Here is a 19,643-nt window from a genome sequence, read left to right on the forward strand (position 1 = left end):
TGTAACCTCTCTGAGCACAAGGGTTATCACAGCCTGGCTCAAGATTTACACCTGTGAGACAGAATTCCAGGCAGGCTCACACGTGGCTGATTGGAAATCAAGGACAGAAAGTCCTCCAAGGCTGGGAGATGCCTTTTGTTCTCAAATCTATCCCATCAGACCAGGCTTCCTATGAACACTGAGGGTAGAAGAGCATTTGGGAGAGGGCATCTTGAGTAGAAAATGCTGTCAAGGAGATGGGCACATCATCTTTGGACGACTCTGGGCCTCCCCAGAAAAGAAGAGCTCAACACATTCGGGATTTGGGTGAAGTTAGACAGCTCTGGTCAGCAGCTGCTTTGCAGAAGACAGACCTGGTATGCTACCAAGGAAAATTCTGCCACCCAGACTTGTAGCTCCAGGAATTTGTAACTTGGCTTTTGGTACAGCTTTCTGATGCTTTTAAAAGTGCTCAGTAAATAAGGCAATATGAAAGTGATCCAGACCACTACTGATGCCTGAGGAAGTTCTGTGGAGCAGAGAAGCTGACTGAAATCACACGGTGAAAATACTTCATAACATCTCTAAAATTAGCATAAGCTCAAGGCATGGGATATAAGGACAGAACTGGAACACTACATTCCCATCTACACTGCAAGACAGACTGCATATAAATCAGATCTGAGCCTCAACTTATTCACTGTAGGCACCATCTACCCTAGGACAAGAATTTCCAGAAGAGCTGAGAACTTCTTCCACCAGACCAATGGAAAAGCATCAGCAGGATGCTGATACCATGGTCAAGGTGTTAATGACCTTATTTTCTTATTAAAAAATAAAAAAAAGTCCTTGTGGTACTTCTCAATAAAAAAAAAAATAAACTTTAAATATCTGTGACTGCACATGTGTGACTACAAATGCCTATTTGTAACATAGAAAAGATGTGATGCACTTCAACTGAGCAACACATTTTTGTGCCTCTGAGCTGGCCTAGGCTTTCTACTTTGCCAAAAACAGACTGAAGCAAAGAATGATTTCCACCAAAACCACAAAGCACACTGCCAACGTACACAGGGGCCCTTGGGACAGACACCAGGGGACACAGGGGAAAGAGCATTGTTAAGTCAGTTTCTCTTACCTTTAACTTCAGTAAAACAACAAAAACGATTCATATTAACCGCAAGGAAATACTCATCAGATTCCACAAGCCTTTGAGACAGGATTTTCAGATGCAAGCAATATCCAATAGATATTTCCCCACTGCAAAGAACCAGCTTTTTTTTTATTTTGCAATTGCACCTGGTTGAAGTGATTGTACAGCATCCAGTGAGGTGGCCAGGAGCCGAGGATGGGAAATCCAGGCCAACAAGAAGCTGCTCCATGGGTTCACACTGACTTGTCCTTTCCATGCTGTGGCAGTCACCACCACAAATTAGGAGGTTCCTCGGCCACTCTGCTTTTAAACAAGGTAATTTCATCCAAGTGCCTCATGGGGACATCTCTGATGACCTCTGTCAAGTCCTCGTGAAGCAGAGGGAAAATGACGACGTTTAATGCAGGGCGTTCTGCCTGGAAACTAAAGCAGACACAGGTTATTAGCCAAGGAAAAATACCAGTTCTCTAGTGCAAGGGAAGGGGATGGCCTGGGTATCGATCATGCAGGATGGGGGCAAGGAAGGGTTGTTCAGAGGAGGCAGGAGGGGCAGCTGGAACTCCAGGTCTCCCACTCTTCCCTCTCTGTGTCAGCAGGGAGTTCAGGCTGGGTTTGCACCCCTTTGCAATGAGTCTGCTAAGCTGGCACAAGCCCAAATTGCACCTAAAATCGGGAGGGAGGAAGAAGTTTTTAAAAAATTAATAAAGAATAAATCAAGACAGGTAGGTATTCTTAGAGGATCAGAGATCTCAAGAGTTCTGCCCAAGCTCGGCAAGGTGCTCAGCGATAACAATTTAAACCACCTGCAAACCGGAGGCAAGTTGCAGAGCCATTAGGAAAATCAGGCCAGAGCAATGTCAGGCATCCCCTCGGGGCTGAGCCTGGGATTATCACTTCAGGCTGGGTTGTTCTGCACGCAGAGTCTACACTCTGCAATTAGAGCATAGGCAAGTTTAGAAAGCTCAGATGTGCAGATAAGCATTTAAATGTGCTCACACTCACACACTGCAGCCTTCTTTTCAATCCAGGCTGCAGAGCAAAGGAAGAGATTTGCACAAGTTAAAGCCATTAAACAATGTAGAAAGAACCGTACAGAAAAAGCCCAAGTGCCCACCAGCAGGTACTTTACATGACAGCAACCTGTGAGGAAGAGAAATGGTATTATTCAGTGCAGTGTAACAAAAGTTCAGTCTTTTAAACCTGGGGGGGGGGGTAAAACTGTAACATAATTACCCGTAAGAGTCACACCTTAAGATGAAAAAGATTTGTGACTCCTAGTCCTGTGCCACCAAGATGTTTCCTCTGAAGGGTGTGACAAGGACCAGTTCATGATCACTCAGGAGGAGGCAGAGTCACACTGGCAGAGTCACACTGGCAGCACCAGTCCCTGGAGGCTGAACCAAGCTGTGCTGGGTCCAAAGAGAAGCTCTCTGCTCGACAAACTTAGACAGGTATGTGCCTGGAAGATTCCCAGCTCATCTCTAGCTCTGAAATGGCCAGATTTCTGCCAAACACTGAGGAAAGGCTGGAGATCCAGCTGCTGGAAACAGACATGAAAATCCCAGGTAGCAATACAGCCAGCTGAAGAAAGCAACACGAGAGACTGGCATTTCCTGGGAGACAGAAAGGACATTCCCATCCACAAACGATTTGGAGTAGAGCTGCCAAAAACACAGCAGAGAAACTTCCATTCCCAGGCTAGCTGTTCGGTCTTGGTGGGTAGAATTAATTTGCCTGAACCTAAGTAGCTGCAGGAATAAGAATTTCCAGCAACAGAACTACCTGGGGCAATTTTATATCTCTCTGCATCACAGACCTGCCCTTCATGCCTCATGCCTAAGGGCTGGCAGAAAAGGACACGGCTCCCTGAGTAGATCTGGGGACTTGTGTCAGAGCTGGGCAGCTTCTTACTTCCACAGCACTGCCCTCAAGAAATCAACCAGCAAATAACTGCTGATCTGGGAGGCAGCTGGTAAAGTCTGCAGTGAAATCACATAAAATACAGCCAAACATCTCTTTGATAGTCCCTGCTCTGCCTCAGCTCTTCATGTTTCTTATCCAACACCACAGTCCTGCAGAGAAAATCATGTTAATAGACCAAGTTTACTGAAGTTCAGCAAAGGAAGAAACTGCCATCTCCCCAAGGGAAAGAAACTGCTTCCTTCTTTGTATATAGACTCTCCCAAATTGGTCCTGAGTGCTGCCTTCTCACCATGTACAAAATTGTAGTTTATAAGCAGCCTTCACATGTAGCTATAAAAACAAGAACCCAGACAAGTTTACATGATGAACTGCCACCGAGACAAGTGAAAAACCCCAACGCAGTAAGTGTCCCTCCTAAAGAGGCTGGGTTTATACCAGGGGCTTGAACTTGATCTTAAAATAAGAGGAAAAAAAAGAAAGCTTTGTGATTTTCTCCACCCCCCCCCCCAACAGGAAACTGTATGTTACTGCAAACCTTGTAAATTCCATACCCCAGCAAGTTGACGCCGGAGAATTCTTTCCATGTACAATTTGCGTGATTTAAGGAAAAAAAAAAATCAAATGCACATGGTTCACTATTATTCTCAGTTAAATGTGCGTGCAAAGCCTCTCCTTTAACTGCCTGTTAAAAAACACCCTGATTTTAACGAGCAGCTGTCATAATGTTAAACTGGGATTAGCAGTTCCCAAAAGCAGCCTCCCTCTGCAATCTATGCTCCTTTAGTCCTTCCCCGGAAGGCAATTCCTTTCTTCATACACCTGTCCAGGTGGGCTAGATTAAGTGAGAGGCACTTAGAGCACTACTTCGAAAGGCCCCAGGCATGGGGAGGAGATAACAAGAAGGGGAAGAGAGTGAGTTAATGAGTTGCAGAACAGCTCCTGTAATCTTCTTGAGGGTTCTTTCCTCATTCCACACCTGGATGGACTTCAAACTCCATCCACCTCTGCAAACGCATGGCTTGTAAAATTAAAACCCGAAGGACAGAGAAGGATGTTGACCCAGGGAGACAAAAGAGCTGCAGTTTCAGACATGAAGCCCTGCTTTTTTTGGTTTGAGTTTTTTTTTTTTTTTTCAAGGGAAAAAAGCCAAGTATATGCTTTTTTGCTCTCTCCTACAAAAACCTCCAGACTAAACTCATCATGATTAATTACATGAAAGCAAGTTTTCTAGGCAACTGACTAGCAGCCCCTTCAAAACAGATCCTTTAATCAGACACAACCACTGGGATAACAAAGAAAACACCTCCCTCCCCTCCTGCCCCACGTATATTTTCCAGCATAACCTCTGGTCCAGCAGAATCAACACCAAACCAACCACCACCCAGCAGGAATTTCCACAAGGAGGTCTCTGATGTGTCCTCATGTGGATGTGGACACAGAGCAGACCTGGCCTCTCAGCAGCTGGTTGGAATCATCCACATAGCTGGGAAACAAATGATGAAGCACACCCTGTGTCACAAATTCCTTCTGGCAGCAGCGGAGGTGCAGCATCTCTCTGCTCTTAGATCTTGAACTGGTTGTGTGTGGATGAAAGGGTTAATGATGCTTTGCTATTTGTCTCCGGAATTCTCCCAGAACAGGTGTGGACTGGAATCAGTAAGGTTATTTTCAAGTGAACAGCTTGGTAAATAGCCTAACACTAGGCTCTCAATTACTTCCAACCACTGTGGCAGGATCCAATATGTAGGTCAGGGACAAAGTCAAAAAGAAAGAGAAAAAGTCTAAAGCAAGGCTGCACTTTGATCAGATTTCCTTGATTTTAGCAAGACAAAAGAGCCCCTCCCTGGAATGCAGTTATCTCCTGGCAAACATTGACAAGCCTCTCCGGAGAGGACAGTGAGTCCCCAGGAGATTCCACCTGCTGATAGATCCAAAGGGTAGCCCAAAGCCATGGGGAATCTCTCCAGCCAGCCTGGAAAGATGGATTACACCCCCCTGCAACCCTCTGCACCACAGACCCTGTAAGGTGACAGCTCTCTGCATTAGGTGCTGCTCAACCCTCCTTTACTTATAAGGAAAGGATAAGGAAGTATTTGGTGCTGAACAATGTTCTTCCCCTTGGGATTTCCACAGAAACCCAAGGAAAGTCCTAAGCCAAATCAGACATTTCAGCACATCCCACTTCACAGAGGATGGCAAGCAGGACCGAGGGCATGCAATGAGGGATAATTAAACACTGCCAACAAAAGCAGCACACAGCAGATGAAGTGAGGAAATACAGTGTATCAGGAATGGATCAAGGGCAGATCTCTGACCTCCACAAACCAAGCTGAACTTATGGAAAAAGAAGCTCTAGAGAAGGAGAAGAAGGAAGGAAATGAGGAGAAGTTTGATTTGGGAGAACAGAGCAGATGTGGACTCTGGTTGGCACAACTCTCACAAATGCAAACCAGTCTGCTGCAGTCACACACCTTCTCCCCTCTCTGTTTTGACCTTCCCCACAGGCTGATGAGCTGTTTTTGGAGAGGCACAAGTTTCTCAAGAGCAGAAGTTTCAAACCAACTCACTTTTTGCCCTGTATGCAGCTTTCTCACCTACATGCACAAAGCCCTGTTAATCCTCTGCCAGGCACTGCCTGTTTTTACTGGAAGACTTGCTCACACCTCGAAGTTCAAGTGTGGCATCTGTCTTGAAAGCTTCAGCCAGCATACCTGAGCCAGCCTGGAAACTCCCTTCCTGCAACATGGCACGGTGGAATGGAGGAAGTGCCAGGACAAGCTGGAGCAGCTGGCAGCAGCATGACCCGACATACACACACACACTCACACTTTTCTCATCTTCTCAGGGAAGGCCAGGCAAACACTTAAGATTTGTTCCACTGGCTGTGCCCTGACCTCAGTACCAAGGAGCTGCAAATCTCTCCTTGATTACAGTGACTCTCAAAGAAGCTTCTGCAGGAGCATCTTCCAAAGAAGATTTGGCCTTGCCAAAGGAACTGTAGGTGGGATTCTCCCAGGCCCCTTCTCCTGGGAGCAGGGAGAACCTTTGCCTCCCACTCATCCCCCAGAAGCGTCTCAGGGGGGTCCAAACTCTCCTCACACTGACTCTAAAGCAGATCCATTCTCTAGTGCCATTCTCCCTTCCAGCCCTGCCGGAGTGCCAGTGGTAAGCACGCTTTATTTCCAAACCTCAGAAATGGACTTGAAAAGTTCCCAAGGAAAGATGTTCAGATTCCTCTGGTTGCTCTTAACTCCACACAATGAGATATTTTTGCTATAAAATGTTTTCCTTTAGGGGTAACTTCCATCCCTTCATGCCTGTGTAGACAAACCAACATTCTCCCAAAGCTGCTGATTTTTCCACGCTAAGTCCCATCACTGCAGCCTCCAACCTGAGACCAAGGGGTGTAGATGGGACTCTGGAAATCATTCACACACATCACTGCCAACTCTCCCATTATCCTCAACGCAGCTTCTTCATTTGCCACTGCGTTGAGCCACAGGGAAGGAGCAATAACACATCAGACTCATCCCGAGCCGAGGCAAATTACATCTCTCTGCTGTGGTTTCCCTGTAAGGCATGAATGGCACTCTGCTACTTCTCCTGTGAACTGAGGTTTGTATCAAACACGCCTGCAGACTGAGGTTCCTATGTTATTTTGCCAGCTGAACTCTGCATCACTCAAATGTGACCGGACAATTAGAGGGGGAGGGAATAAGAACCCAAAGAGCGATGCCAGAGCGCCCAGGACACGTCCTAGGGGAGTGCTCTGCCAGAGCAAGCTGAAAGTTATTTCCTAATCTCTTCCACAAATTAAAAAGCTACTGCAATAACTGCTCAATTAGATTTATTTTACTATGGAAATGCTTTAAAGCTGCAGTTAATGCTTCCGTACAGCCTTTTACACCCTCATGAAGAGAAAGCACGACAGTGCTATTCCAATATTATTTCTCAGCCAAGAGAGAGAGGACAATCCTTGAAAGTTATTTCATGCACAAACCAATCTGCCCGCTGAGGAAGGTTTCAGAACTGAATTCCTTTCAAAACACACGAGCTGGCAGTTAGAACGAGGCATTTGGGTCAGCCACAGGAATGCATTTAAAGAAGGGTGTTTGTGAGTACCCCCAAAAGAAGATAAATTAATATGGCAAACTGGGGATGGTCCCACAAGCCCTGCTGGCTTGTAAAGTATTTAAACCCACCCATAAGCAACATCCCTGGTAGAAGCAAAGGTGTCTGGGCCACACCTCATGCACTCAACCTTCGCCAAGCCCGCCAAGGAATCCTTGGGCAACGCAATCTGACAAGGATGCAGTTTGTTATTCAGTCTGTGACAGAATGATTCAGGGGTTTCCAAGAGCAGGAAATGAAAGAGACAATGAAAGCTTGAGCAGGATGCTAATGATTCACTTCACCAGCCTGGTGATACATTAAGTCCTCTGCAATCCCACTTGTGCGGGGCTGGAGCCCTCGGCACGCTGGGGCTGGCGGGGTGGGATCAGCAGCCACTGCCAGCAGCTCTGGGACCAGGAAAGCCACCAGCGTACAGACAGGGACTTCTTCAAGGTCAGAAGGGAAAGAAGGTGCTGAAGGGATGCAAAACCAGCTTGAAAATCTTGAATAAGCCCTAGGTGCTCAGAGCAGCTTTTTGCAGTGTCAGTAGGACTGCAGCAGTCGGGTGGGCAGCACAGGAGTGATGCTGCAGGACTAGGCTGAATTCAAAGATCATCTTGCAATCACCTACTGCCCCTAGAGCCCCCTCCAATCCCTCTAGGAGTAAAAGGGATCCCCAAAAGGGATTTTATGAGCCTGAGACCACAATGAGAATCCAGGCAAGCAGAATGCTGCAGGGATATCCAGGGCAAGGGGGAATACTTAGCCCTGAGATGAGCAAAAACTCATCTGTGATAACTCAGTCCTGTGCTAAATGTCAGGAGAGGGACTGGCTCGCTCAGCACTTTCCAATACTCAATTTCAGCCCAGTGCTCCCACCTGGAAGCCCTGTTTCTGCAACTGAATCCCAGGAGGCTGCTCCATCCCTTCAGCAAGCTCACAGCCACACAGGGCCACTGGAATCAGCAGTTTAAGAAAAAGGGAAGATCCAGCCAAGAGTTTCACGTCAAAAAAAGGACAAAAGCACGGGGAAATTTAGGTAATGCTACAGAAGAGTGAACAAAAAGATCTAATTTAGGCTGAAAGCTCTTCCTAGAAAGTGGCAGGAATCTTATAATGAAAGTCACTTCAAACCAAGCAGTGCTCATACCTGACACAGACACAAGGCAGGGTAAGTTTGTGTTTCTCTTCCTCTGAGTTTGGATCCCCAGAACAGTGGGATTGTCCTAAATGAGAAAAATTCTCTGCACTTTCCAGCACTGGTTAACCCAAGAGTGACATGAGTCACAGAATCACAGAATTGTTTAGGGTGGAAAAGCCCCCTAAGACCAAGCCCAACCATTCCCCCAGCACTACCATGGTCACCAATGAACCATGTCCCCAGGTGCCACATCCTCATGGCTTTTAAATCCCTCCAGGGATGGAGATTCCACCACTGCCCTGGGCAGCTTTGGCCAGTGCTTGAGAACCCTTTTGGTGAAGAAATTGTTCCTAGTATCCAACCTAAACCTTCCCTGGCACACCTTGAGACCATTTCCTCTTGTCCTGTCCCTTGTTCCCTGACAGCAGAGCCCAACATCCCCCTGGCTGCACCCTCCTGCAGGGAGTTATGGAAAGACAGAAGGATCTCCTTGAGCCTTCTCTTCTCCAGGCTAAACACCTACAGCTCCCTCAACTTTTCCCCATGGACTTGTGTTCCAGACCCTTCTCCAGCTCCATTCTCTTCTCTAAACACACTCCAGCCCCTCAATGTCCTTCCTGAACTGAGGGGTCCAGAACTGACCCCAGGATTCAAGGTGTGGCCTCAGCAGCGCTGAGCTGCTCAGGTGCTTTGCAAAGCCATTTATTGGAGAGAGGTACCGGTGTGGCTGGGGAAGAGGGGCAGAGAGCACAGGAGAGACCTGCCACATCCCCACTCTGACCCCACAGCTCTGGGGGGATGCTGCTCCACAACCCCACACAGCCCCAGCCCTCTGCACCATCTCCCAACAGCTCTCAGACTCCAGGAATTTACAACAGCACTTTTGGGAGATGTGAACAGCTGAGCCCAGCTGCCCACCCGGCACCCCAAAACACACTCCAGCTGCACCATGTTTTTTTCCCTTGGATTCCATTTCTATAAATCACAGCTCACCTCTACACCTTGACACTTTCCCCCTTCTTTATGAAGAATCCCTAATGACGCCATGCTCTCAGAGGTTTTTTGTTTTGCTTTGTTTTTTTTTTTTAATTTTGTTTGTTTGTTTTTATTTTATTGTAGCTTTCTTGATCTTTTTCCAAGGTGTTTTTCCAAGGACTTTTCACTGGCTTGTATTGTCTGGTGTTGTAGAGTCCTTGAAATCACTACAATGATAGAAGCTATTTAAACACTTCAGCTAAAACCGACAAAATTCTAAAGGCACAGAGTGGAAAATAAAAATCTGTCCTTGAAGCCAAGGGGATATTTGCCGAAGCATTTCCCATCCCCTCTCCAGCCTGTTTTTCTGATGGCAAGGAAAGCACCAGGAAAGCAACTTCTCCTGCACATTTGTGAAGTGCCTGCTAACCCCATGTTGCTGTGCAAGCCTGAAGTCATCCAAATTCCTTGCCTGCAGGATTTTTGGGGCAGAGACATACTGGCATATAAATACGATTATTTAGCATGCAGCCCGTTGGTAAATGGTGGGACCTTCCATGGGTCACAGCTCCATCTACTGACTCTTCCACAAAATAACACTGTGGAAAAGATTGGGAAAGCTCCTGGAAGGCTCAACCCCTTGGACCTGCCTTTGGACACACGGGTCTGAGCAGGAATTTAGAAACAATCCCAGCACAGCAGCTCAGCCCAAAATGGTGAAGCAAATTTACCTTTTCTGCAAAGAAGTCTCGGCACAGCAGCAAGTCAGGTTCACACCTGAACCTCCAACCACAAGGCCTCAAATTATGGTATTTTAGTGTTTGTGGAATTAATGCTGCAGTGGTTTAACAGAAGAGTTATTTAAACAGGGACAACACGTGCTTGGAGCTGAGCACGCCAGCAAAGTTTGGGTCCAAGCACAAAATGGAAAACATTGTGCTCATTGGATCTGCTGCTATCTGAAGTGTGGCAGCAGCTGAGCACCATGTGATGGAGGAAAAAAATGTCAATTTCTGCAGAAACTGAGACTAGACCAACGTCACATGTGAAACCTGAGGAAGATCAGGGAAGTGGATATGGATCACTCAAGCCACATCTCCCACTCTAACCACTACGCCCTTCTCATGTGCAGAGAATCTCCCTGAACCATAAAGGAGCTCCCCCCTCCCATTCACACGGAAGGAAAAAGAATAAAGAAAAACACTGCAATGATTTATCTGCCCAGAGGGAAACAATCTTTACAGTCTTCTCTACAGCTCAGAGGAGACCTTGCCCTTGCAAGCCTCCTGTTTGCTGATGAGGCTCCAGATGAGCCCTGTTCTGCTTATTGTGTTTCATTGCAAAAGAGCCAGAACTGAATCAGAGGCTTTTAACGACTCAAATACACGAATTAGTTTGTCCCAAATCATAACAAACTTCAACCAGAAACTGCTCACCAGAAATCTGGACATCACAGGGTCTGGTTCAAAGCTGTCTTGTGACAGATAAGAGACATGAGAACAACCTCTCTTTTCAGGCCAGTGGAACAGAAATACATAACACTAACCTCCTTTTACAGTAAAAAGGGACAGTTTGAGAAGCAGTTCAGACTTTAAGCTATTGCTGTGATGCAGCAGATTTAATTCCCAAGCTCCCATCACCACACCCTGTATTATTCACCATCCTCCAGTACAATTCCACAGCTGAAACCAATCTGTTCTCCCAAGATAGGTTCTGGCTTCTTCTGTTACCCAAACCCTCCTGTGCACCAACACTTGAAAGAGGATTACCCTGCACTATATTGCATTTTCAAGCCCTCTCAGCTCTACCTTCTGCAGCAAACTCCTGATGCATAGCCAGCCCTGGGTCCTTCCCATTCCCACTCACATTTCTTTTCTGTTTTAGAGGCAACTGGGAGAATGCAAATCACTTTGGCCCCATTTTGCTGTTCAAAACTATCTCTCACCCTAAACAACACCATAACCACAGCCCTAAAACAGGAACTCTGACCCTCAGTGGGACCTGAGGATCAATTGCCCCAGCTCCAGAAAGGGAGCAAACAAAGGCTTGAGGTCCCTCCTCTCACCTCCTCCTTCCCACCCACTCCCCATGTTTCACACACAGCATCCACACCCATTCCAAACAAATGGAAAAAAATAAGCATAAATCACCTTGTCTCCTTCTGGCACAAGGATAGATAACTTCAACTTGCTGCCTGGTGTAAAACTTGGATTAAAGGGACACCAGCTGCACACTCTTAGAGGAAGCCACGCTGTGTGAATTGGAGCCATAGTCACAGGTTTAAGCTCACACACAGATTTTACTGCACATCTCTCTGCCTTGGAGTAGCAGACAAAATGCAGTCAAGAGCAAGTCAATTCCTGACCCCATCCCAAGGCACATTTGTGCAAGGATGAGAATGGAATTGCTGGAGAAGTCACGTGGTTAAAGACTCACTGATGGCTCATGGAAGACTCCAGGCTTTGCTTACACATCATTTTCTGTATTTTGTTTCTTCCATTTGATTACTAGAGACAGTTGCATGAGAACGGGATCTTTGTTGCTTAGGAGAGCATCTGCTCCCACTGCTTATCCCCCTCCTGAAGTCATAATCTTACATGACATCAAAATCGTTTCCAGAGCCACCAATTACAATGTCACAGAGGATTATGACTTCAGGTGTAGAATTTGCAGAGGGAGCAGATGCTCTCTTCAGCAAAATAAACCCCAAAACCCAGCCTTCAAAAAACCCTGTTTTCATACAAGCGTCTCTATTAATAAAATACAAAAGAAGAAAATAAGTTTGACAGCCAGAACTGTAGCTAAATATAAAAATAGTTTTAACATTTCCACCAGGCATCAGCTGCTCTTTGAAAGTTCCCAGGGTTTAGATTATAAAGAGGTAGAGAATGTAGTGAGAATCAGTCCATGACAGAGAAGAAGAGGGAGAAAAGACTGCAGAATGGTGTATTTCTGCTCAGTAAGTGGACATTAAAATTTTGGCCAGCACTGCAGCAGAAGCTCAGAAGGGAAGGAAAATAAAAAACAGGAACTGCAGATTTCTGGTTCTTTCTAAGGATCCCCAAAGCACAACTGAAATCAACCCAGTAAAGTTTTTACAAATATGAAGCCCTGTGTAAAACAAACTCAAAGAATCCTTGCCGTATCACAAGGAATTTACTCAGATGTTTCCAACAATCCCTACCCCAGAAGGACACAGAGGCTTTCAGAGGCAGCAACAACCTCAGGAGCAGTTTGGTAGGGAGCTAATATAGTCACAGCCTTCTCTGGATTTGATCCACGGAAACAAGCCAAGTGTAATAAGTTAGTTTGAAGCCGGAGGAAGGCTGGGGAGGAGGAGCACCCTTTAGGATGCACTAATAACGCCGTGTGATTTGAAATTTTTATTAGAGCTTAACAGGGCACAGCAACAGTAGGTGACAAAGAAAACAGGCTGAAGGTGGGGAAATAGCCTCACAGAAAAAAAAAGATAATAATGGAAAGTCTGCTGCATGGGAAATATTTTGTAAGATGACTGCCATTATTAGAAGATTTCCAAATGCCAAGCGTAATTAAAAGCTCTCTTTTCACATGCAGTTCACGGCTCACACACAAACGTTTCCCACCACGTGAGCCTCAGAACGCTGCAAGGGGCCAAGCAAAATGCATTTAAGAACTGCCAAACGTGCAAAGGCAGTTTGTACCAATTCTCCCCCCTCAAGCACCCTCCGAAGAAAAAACCCTTCACAACAACCCTTTAAAGGCTTTGAATTGCGCTGTCAGGGGATTATCAGTAAGTGACATTTACAAGTGATTAGAGGACAGAGAATTATCTTAGTCACTTGTGGGAAAGGAGGAAAGCTTCAAGGTCAAATCTCTCAGTACTTAAATGTCGGCAGATGTTTTGTTTACAAGAAAAGTGTCATTTGATTTATGATGGAGCTTTGCATCCAGAACTTCAACTCGGCCAGCAGAACTGCAGAGAACATGGGTGGGAATGGAATCAAGAATTCATATAATACCTTCAAATATTTCACTGATTCGCTCTTATTAAAGTAAGAGGCTGGCTTATGTGCCAAAAAGTTACACATTACCTATTAGCTCCTTGGAACAAGAGCTCCAAACCATATAAACCTTGGCAAGCCAGGGGATGGAGATAAATCTCCAACAGCTCCAGAAATCCCACATCCACCTTTTTCCGCACTCACCTCCGGACAATGGACTGCTGGAGATTTTTGCAAACGGTAAGAGATTCTCCCATAAACATGTGGCACATGATGACCTCAAGGCAGCTGGCCATGAATGACATCACTGCGTCAGACTGCAGAGTCCCGCTCCGGGAGACGATGCAAAGCCGCTGGAGAGAGGAGCAGTGACTCAGTGCCTGGAAGAACTGGGCGCCCGCACAGAAGTACGGCTGTTCCAGCCTGCAGGAATAAACAAAAACAACTCAATGGGCAATTCATGCCTGGGGCGCTCTCATGCAAGAAGGAAAGACACAGCACATTCACGGGGGAGCTGGCAAATGGATGGAGCAGTGCCTCCAGTCCAGAAGGACAAGGGCACAAATAGGCAGGAAAGCCCTAAACTGCAGAATTCTGGCGCCCACAGGGAGTGACCTTGGAGTAACCCTGGTTTTGCAAGTTTCCCACAAAGTATGGTGGGTAAGACAAGCCTTGGGTCTAAGCAGGAGATCCATTCTGGTCTTAAAAGCACAGCCTGGTTTCCGTACCTGACATCCACCAAGCAGGCGGTGTGGATTTAGGGACCTTCTGCTCCAGTGTACAAACACTGCCCAAACTGGTCGTATCTTCAGTTTACTGCCTGGGGAGAAGCAGGCATGGAAAACACACAGTGCACACAGGCTGATGCAGAACCGGGGCCAACACAGCGGCCACAGCCAGCCCTGGCAAAGGATCAGAGCTACTGCTCTCCCACAGGAGGAACAACCACCATCAACCCAACTTTTACCTTAAACACCTGGCTCAGGGAAGAGAGTCAGGATCCTCTATCACGGTGATCCAGGAGGACAATAAAATGACACAGTGACCTGGCCAACAAGGGGTCTGTGTTTTACCCAGCAGCATAAGGGGATGACTCCCCCACAGAAGCCAGCCTGCAGGGAGCTGAACCTGCCTGAGGCCTGTGCCACCAGGACAGTTCATCTGCTTAGTGCAGATTTACTACCAGGCTTCAGAGCGCTTGGGAATCTCAGTCATTGGGTCAGGAAAGCCAAGAGCTCTAAGAAGGTTAATCCATTAGGTGATAACAAGCTGTCGGGTCCAACCTGATCTGGGTAATCTCTGCATAGGCTTTGTAGTATGCAGGGATATCTCAGCAACTTAATCCTGTTAATTGATAAATTCTGTTTCAGTCTCAGCCTGCGACTGCTGTCGGGTGGCATTGCCTGAAGAGATCCTAAGAGCATAGCTACACTTTGGATAATAAGTTAAAATTCATATTAAGAGAACAGGCAGCCTCTTCAATTTTCCAACATCATTACTGGGGCACTGTAAATTTAGGACAAAAAGCACAGAATCTGCAGGATCCAGGTTTCCCGGTGAATCTCTGGGACGCACCAGCCACACCTGCAATGCCGCCCTGCACTCGCTAGATGGCAATGTTGCTTTGGAAGAGCCCCTTAAACTTGTTCCTCAGCCTGGAAAACTGGGAAGGGGAAAAAAGGGTGGAAACAGCAGGGAATTAGTCAGATCAAAAGGAAACTACGTTATCAAGAGGAAGTGCTAATTTCTAAAACCATCTTAAGCCAATATAAAACCTTAGATTTTACTCAGGGAAGAGGAGTGACAGCTTCCACCCAAATGTGGTACAAGGAGACAGCCCTGTTGCAGTCTTTATTCCAGGCTCTGCGCCGCCTCCCATCTCTATCGCTCTTGGCCTCCATTTCAAAGCCTCAGGAAGCTACAGGGCCTAGGATGAGCAAAGCAGCACCGCACACCCAAACCTCCTTCCCCAGCCCTCACTTCCTCCATGGCTATTTCCTCAAGGTTAAAGACACATTCACAAAACCCAAGACCTTGAGCAACCAAACTCAGATGAGAGACCAGCACGCTCCTCGCCCATTATAAATAGGAAGTGGTGGAAAATAAAAACCCTCCTGAGGTGTTTTAGCCCCCCTCACTATTGCAGTGGATCAGGGACAGGCACACAAGCACCAGTCTCAGGTGATGAACAGTAATTTCAGCCACAGTAACTGTGACCTTGCTGTCTCAAGTGCACAGCACTTTGGAGCTTTGTGAACAAAGGGGCACAATGGGACTGACAGGTTCTGCAGTTTCACTGAAAGAGGCTGATTTTGGAAGAAGAAAAAAAAAAACTCATCTCTCTAAAGTGATAATGTTTGTGTTCATATAGACTAGTGCAAGGAAACCATCACAGTTTCCTTTCACAAACACATTTTGGCTACCATGAAGCTCCTTTGGGCACTCTTTAGGATCAGACCCGTGGTAGGATCCTTTAAATCCTATCAGAAGAGGAACACCAACAGGACAAACTCTAAATCAGGAATGTTTTCAGTACATTAAAAAGAAAACAAAAAAAATAAAGAGGTGAGATTTTCATACAAACCTAAGGCAGACAAATATCTCATTGGGAAACCCAAAGACAACTCTACATTATCTAGACAATGTAGGAGTCCCTTCCTGGAAATTTAAGAGGTGTGCATGTACACAAAGCCAAAAAAAATCAGCAAAGGCACGTAGTATTTAACCAGCCCTGACAAGCTGCTAGCTCCCAAATAAGCAGCATGCACTCTTCCTTATCTAAAAGGAAGGCAGTCACAGCAATTTTTGCTCCTAAAACACTGGTTAAAGGGCACATCCTGACCCCTCAAGGACAACATGCAATGCCTTCCCATTCTCCACAAGACAGGAAGGAAAATACCCACTTTTCAAGCCATTGCATCTACTCTGGACCGGAACACTTTTAATAGTAGCCACAGTAAACCACACATCACATGTCTGGAGATCCAAACAAAATGGGAGATGTTCAAGGGCAGCCCCTCACCTGAGATCTCTCAAACACTTGCAGTGTTTCAGCATGTCCATGAGAGCAGACATATAGACCACCTTGCCCATCATGCCCAGGTTGGCCAAGGAAAGAGTCCGCAGGTGCTGGCACTGCAGCCCGATGTTGACGAGCCCAGAGCCTGTGAGAATATTTGGCAGCTGTGCTAAGGTGAGGCTCTGCAGGTAAGTCAATTGGCTAATGGCAGCCACCTCTGAATCCCCCACGCTCTGTGCCCGGACACAGGGAGGCAACGAGTTCCGAATTGCTGGCTCGTTGCGGGGCATGGCAGAGGAGAAACTGGACCCAATTATCTCCAAGGTTTCCAAAAATCGGAGGCTTCCCATCAGAGCCCAAAACACTGAAGATTCGATCTTCTGATTTGCCTGGTCCCCTAAGTTCCTTGGATATGTCTGTATCCCAATCCGAACTTTCCTTCCAAATGTTTGGGGCACCAAGTTAGGTGTGGTGGGAGGCTTCTCCACGCTTGCACCAACATCTGTGATGGAGCAAACTGGTAGTGCTAGTGAGAGCAGGTGCTTTAGCCTGGACAGGAGCTGGCACAGGTGGTTCCCTATGCTTTCAGAGCTGTGATGGTGAGCTGCAGAGAGGTTCAGGTGTCTCAGGTTGCAGCAAGACACTACCAGGCTTTCCAAAATGCTGCTGTCGATGTCATCTTCTGCTTTCCGAAACAAGGACTCCGGGGCCAGGCAGTGAACGCAGCCACTGAGATTCAAACTGGTCAGGCTTTTAAGATCCTTCCCACCATTAATGACCCTCTGGATCAGGTGCCCACCAGATAAGGTGCATCGGCTAAAGCTGAAGTAGAAAGGGTTGTTGAACTTCAAGTGTTGCAGGAGCCCAGAGCCGTTAATCCAGGCTTTGGGCAGTTGTAAAGCATCCAGACGTACATTTCGGGCCATGGAGTCCAGGAGGTTTTTGGTGGCTCCCGTCTCCGCAAAGCTGCCAGGGGCAGAGATGAGGAAGGCGTGGAGGTTCTCAGGTGTCCGATCACTCAGTACTGCCAAGTACAGCCTCACCACCTCCTGATTGACGTAGCCAGGAGCCAGCCTGGCGTAGAAGATGCGGAGGTTCTGGTAATGGGGCACGTTGCTCTCGCCCACCATCAGCTGCCCAGAGAGCATAAACCCCTCGCGCGAGCGATCGAGGATCTCAAAGTAGAGCAGCAGTTTCTCAAGGCTGGTGCAGCACGGGACGACCCCGTACGAGGGCGTGTAAAGGGTTTGCTTCAGCTCCGAGACGCGGCTCAGGGTGGCTTTGCACTCACTGCTCAGCTGGCTGGCATCAAACCCCGGGTTCACGTCGATGGCCAGGGAGCGCAGGTGCTGCAGCGTGGAGAGCATCTTGGAGAGCCGCAGAGAGGTGACGTGGCACCCCGACAGGTTCAGCTTGACCAGGTTCTTGCACCGTGTTACGTGGTCGATAGTGGAGCTGGGCAGCCAGTAGCACCCGGCCATGTTCAGCTGGTAGATCTCCTTTCCAATGTCCCTCATCAGCTGCTTCACTTTGTCTTTGTTTACCTGCACCCAAACAAAACCACATTCAGTGAGAGATACAGCAGTGGTGGGCACTGACTCAGTTTCCCAGCTGGAGATGGGGATAAGAGTGGCTGGTACTTGGATTACGTGGCTCATCCAAAGGTTTGGGGATGGCAGCACAGCCTAAGAATTACCACACTGCTGGCAGCTCAGTTTGCCATGCTTTGGACTCTTAGGATTACACTTCCTTTTGCTTCTGCAGTTCTGCATTACAGACTGTTCAGCAGCTGAGAGTGGAAGGGAAAACCATCTCAATTTTCTACCAGCAAAGCTATTTCGGCAGAACTGGCTATGTGCAGAAACTCAAATTGAAAGAAGAATGTTTCCATTCTTCTTCATTCAGTTTCCTCTTTTGGAAATGACTATAGGAGGCTTTCCCCTGCCTGCACTGATACAGTTCTCATTGAATACATCACCCTTCCTTCCCAAGCTTTATTTTTGTTATAATGTGCACACAATTTCTGGCTTTGCTGACTGCATGCCTGACAGCAACATGCACAAGATTTTTTTGCACAACAACATGGAAAACATATTTTTGGAAAGTGGTAACTTTAAGGTCATGTTTACTTTCATTTTAGCTTCCAGAAACACGGAGAAGTTACGTTTTCACTGACAGTATTTTATATAACTAAGGGAGCACACAGCTGTTTTAACAAAGCATACTGGAAAATAAATGCTTTTATAAAACAGCTTACTGTGGATTTGATTTCAGAGTTCAGGAGCAGTCTATTTAGGCATACACACTGGAAAGTTCTACTTCTTAGCACTGTTTTTCAGAAGTCAGATTTGTCTTCACAGCTAACAGAAGAAGCAAGCTACTCTCCCACCTTATAGTCCTTCTGAAGCAGGACTGTATGTGTTAGACTCTTGTCAAGGCAAAGTGTTGCAAGTTTCCTGCAGGTTCTCCTGACATTGAGGACCAGGTCTGTGCAAGGGACATAGCTGAGGATGTGCAGAAGGATCTCATCTGAGAACTCCATCAAGTTGACTCCATTGCTTTCCTCCTCACTTACGACCTCCTGGTGGGAAAAAAAAAAAAAAAAAAAAAAAGAGGAAAAATAAAAGGAGAATATGGAGGTAGTGCAAAACTTCACACAAAATCATGGTACTTTCACTTGGTCTTTCACCACTGGCTAACATTTCCATTCATTCCACTTACTTTGCAACTGGAAAAGCGACTGTCCATGATCCTTTCCTAAATATACCACAGCAATCTCTTTCTACATCCTTCCTCCAAGCGCCACCCGTTTCAATAACCTTTAGAGTTACATAACCACGCATATATACATATATATACGGCTATATATATATCTGTTTACACATAAAGACACGCACCAACACCGCAGCCCACCATCACCCCCAGCTCTTGTGCAACACTCACGCCTTAACGGCGAAACCAGAGCCCAAACCGGCACTAACGCCAGGGCAGCCGCTGAGGGGAAGCGGGGCTGCTCCACCTCACAGCCCCCATGAGCCCCCGGATTCTCCCGGCGAGGGCGATCCCGGCGCCCTGGCCCCGCCGCCGAGCGCTCTCCCTGCCCCCGAGCCCGGCTCCCGTCCTGAGGGCTCCGGGCTCCCCCAGTCCCGCAGCAGCCGCTGTTACCGGCGCCCCGAGGGGCCGGTGCGGAGGGGAAGCGGGGGGCGAGCCGAGCCCCACAAGCCCCGACTCACCTCTCCGCAGCGCAACATGGCGGCAGCCGCGCGGTCCCGCCGCAGCCGCCACCGCCTCGCCGGGCCCCGCGCGCAGCGGCCGCGTCCCGGGCTCGCTCCCGCCGGCCCGGCCGCCTCACGGCTC

General features: G+C 47.3%; 1 protein-coding gene across 4 annotated transcripts; it reads right to left on the reverse strand.

Annotated features, from left to right (window-relative positions):
* Positions 1 to 1,240: 1,240 nt before the first annotated feature.
* On the reverse strand, positions 1,241 to 19,598 carry FBXL18 (F-box and leucine rich repeat protein 18). Of its 4 annotated transcripts, none has more exons than XM_053957545.1 (5): positions 19,520 to 19,598; positions 18,676 to 18,867; positions 16,290 to 17,830; positions 13,472 to 13,690; positions 1,241 to 1,555 (listed from the first exon to the last, which is right to left on the reverse strand). In XM_053957545.1, the coding sequence occupies exons 1-5, from the start codon at positions 19,535 to 19,537 to the stop codon at positions 1,399 to 1,401; spliced, it is 2,127 nt and encodes a 708-aa protein (XP_053813520.1). In that variant the 5' UTR covers positions 19,538 to 19,598; the 3' UTR covers positions 1,241 to 1,398. The 4 variants fall into 4 exon arrangements, with proteins under 4 accessions (XP_053813520.1, XP_053813521.1, XP_053813522.1 ...); XM_053957546.1 differs by lacking the exon at positions 19,520 to 19,598 and adding an exon at positions 19,230 to 19,477; XM_053957547.1 differs by lacking the exon at positions 19,520 to 19,598 and adding an exon at positions 19,184 to 19,229.
* Positions 19,599 to 19,643: the final 45 nt, after the last annotated feature.

Source organism: Vidua chalybeata, chromosome 16 (assembly GCF_026979565.1).
Source record: "Vidua chalybeata isolate OUT-0048 chromosome 16, bVidCha1 merged haplotype, whole genome shotgun sequence".
Classification (NCBI taxonomy): Eukaryota; Metazoa; Chordata; class Aves; order Passeriformes; family Viduidae; genus Vidua; species Vidua chalybeata.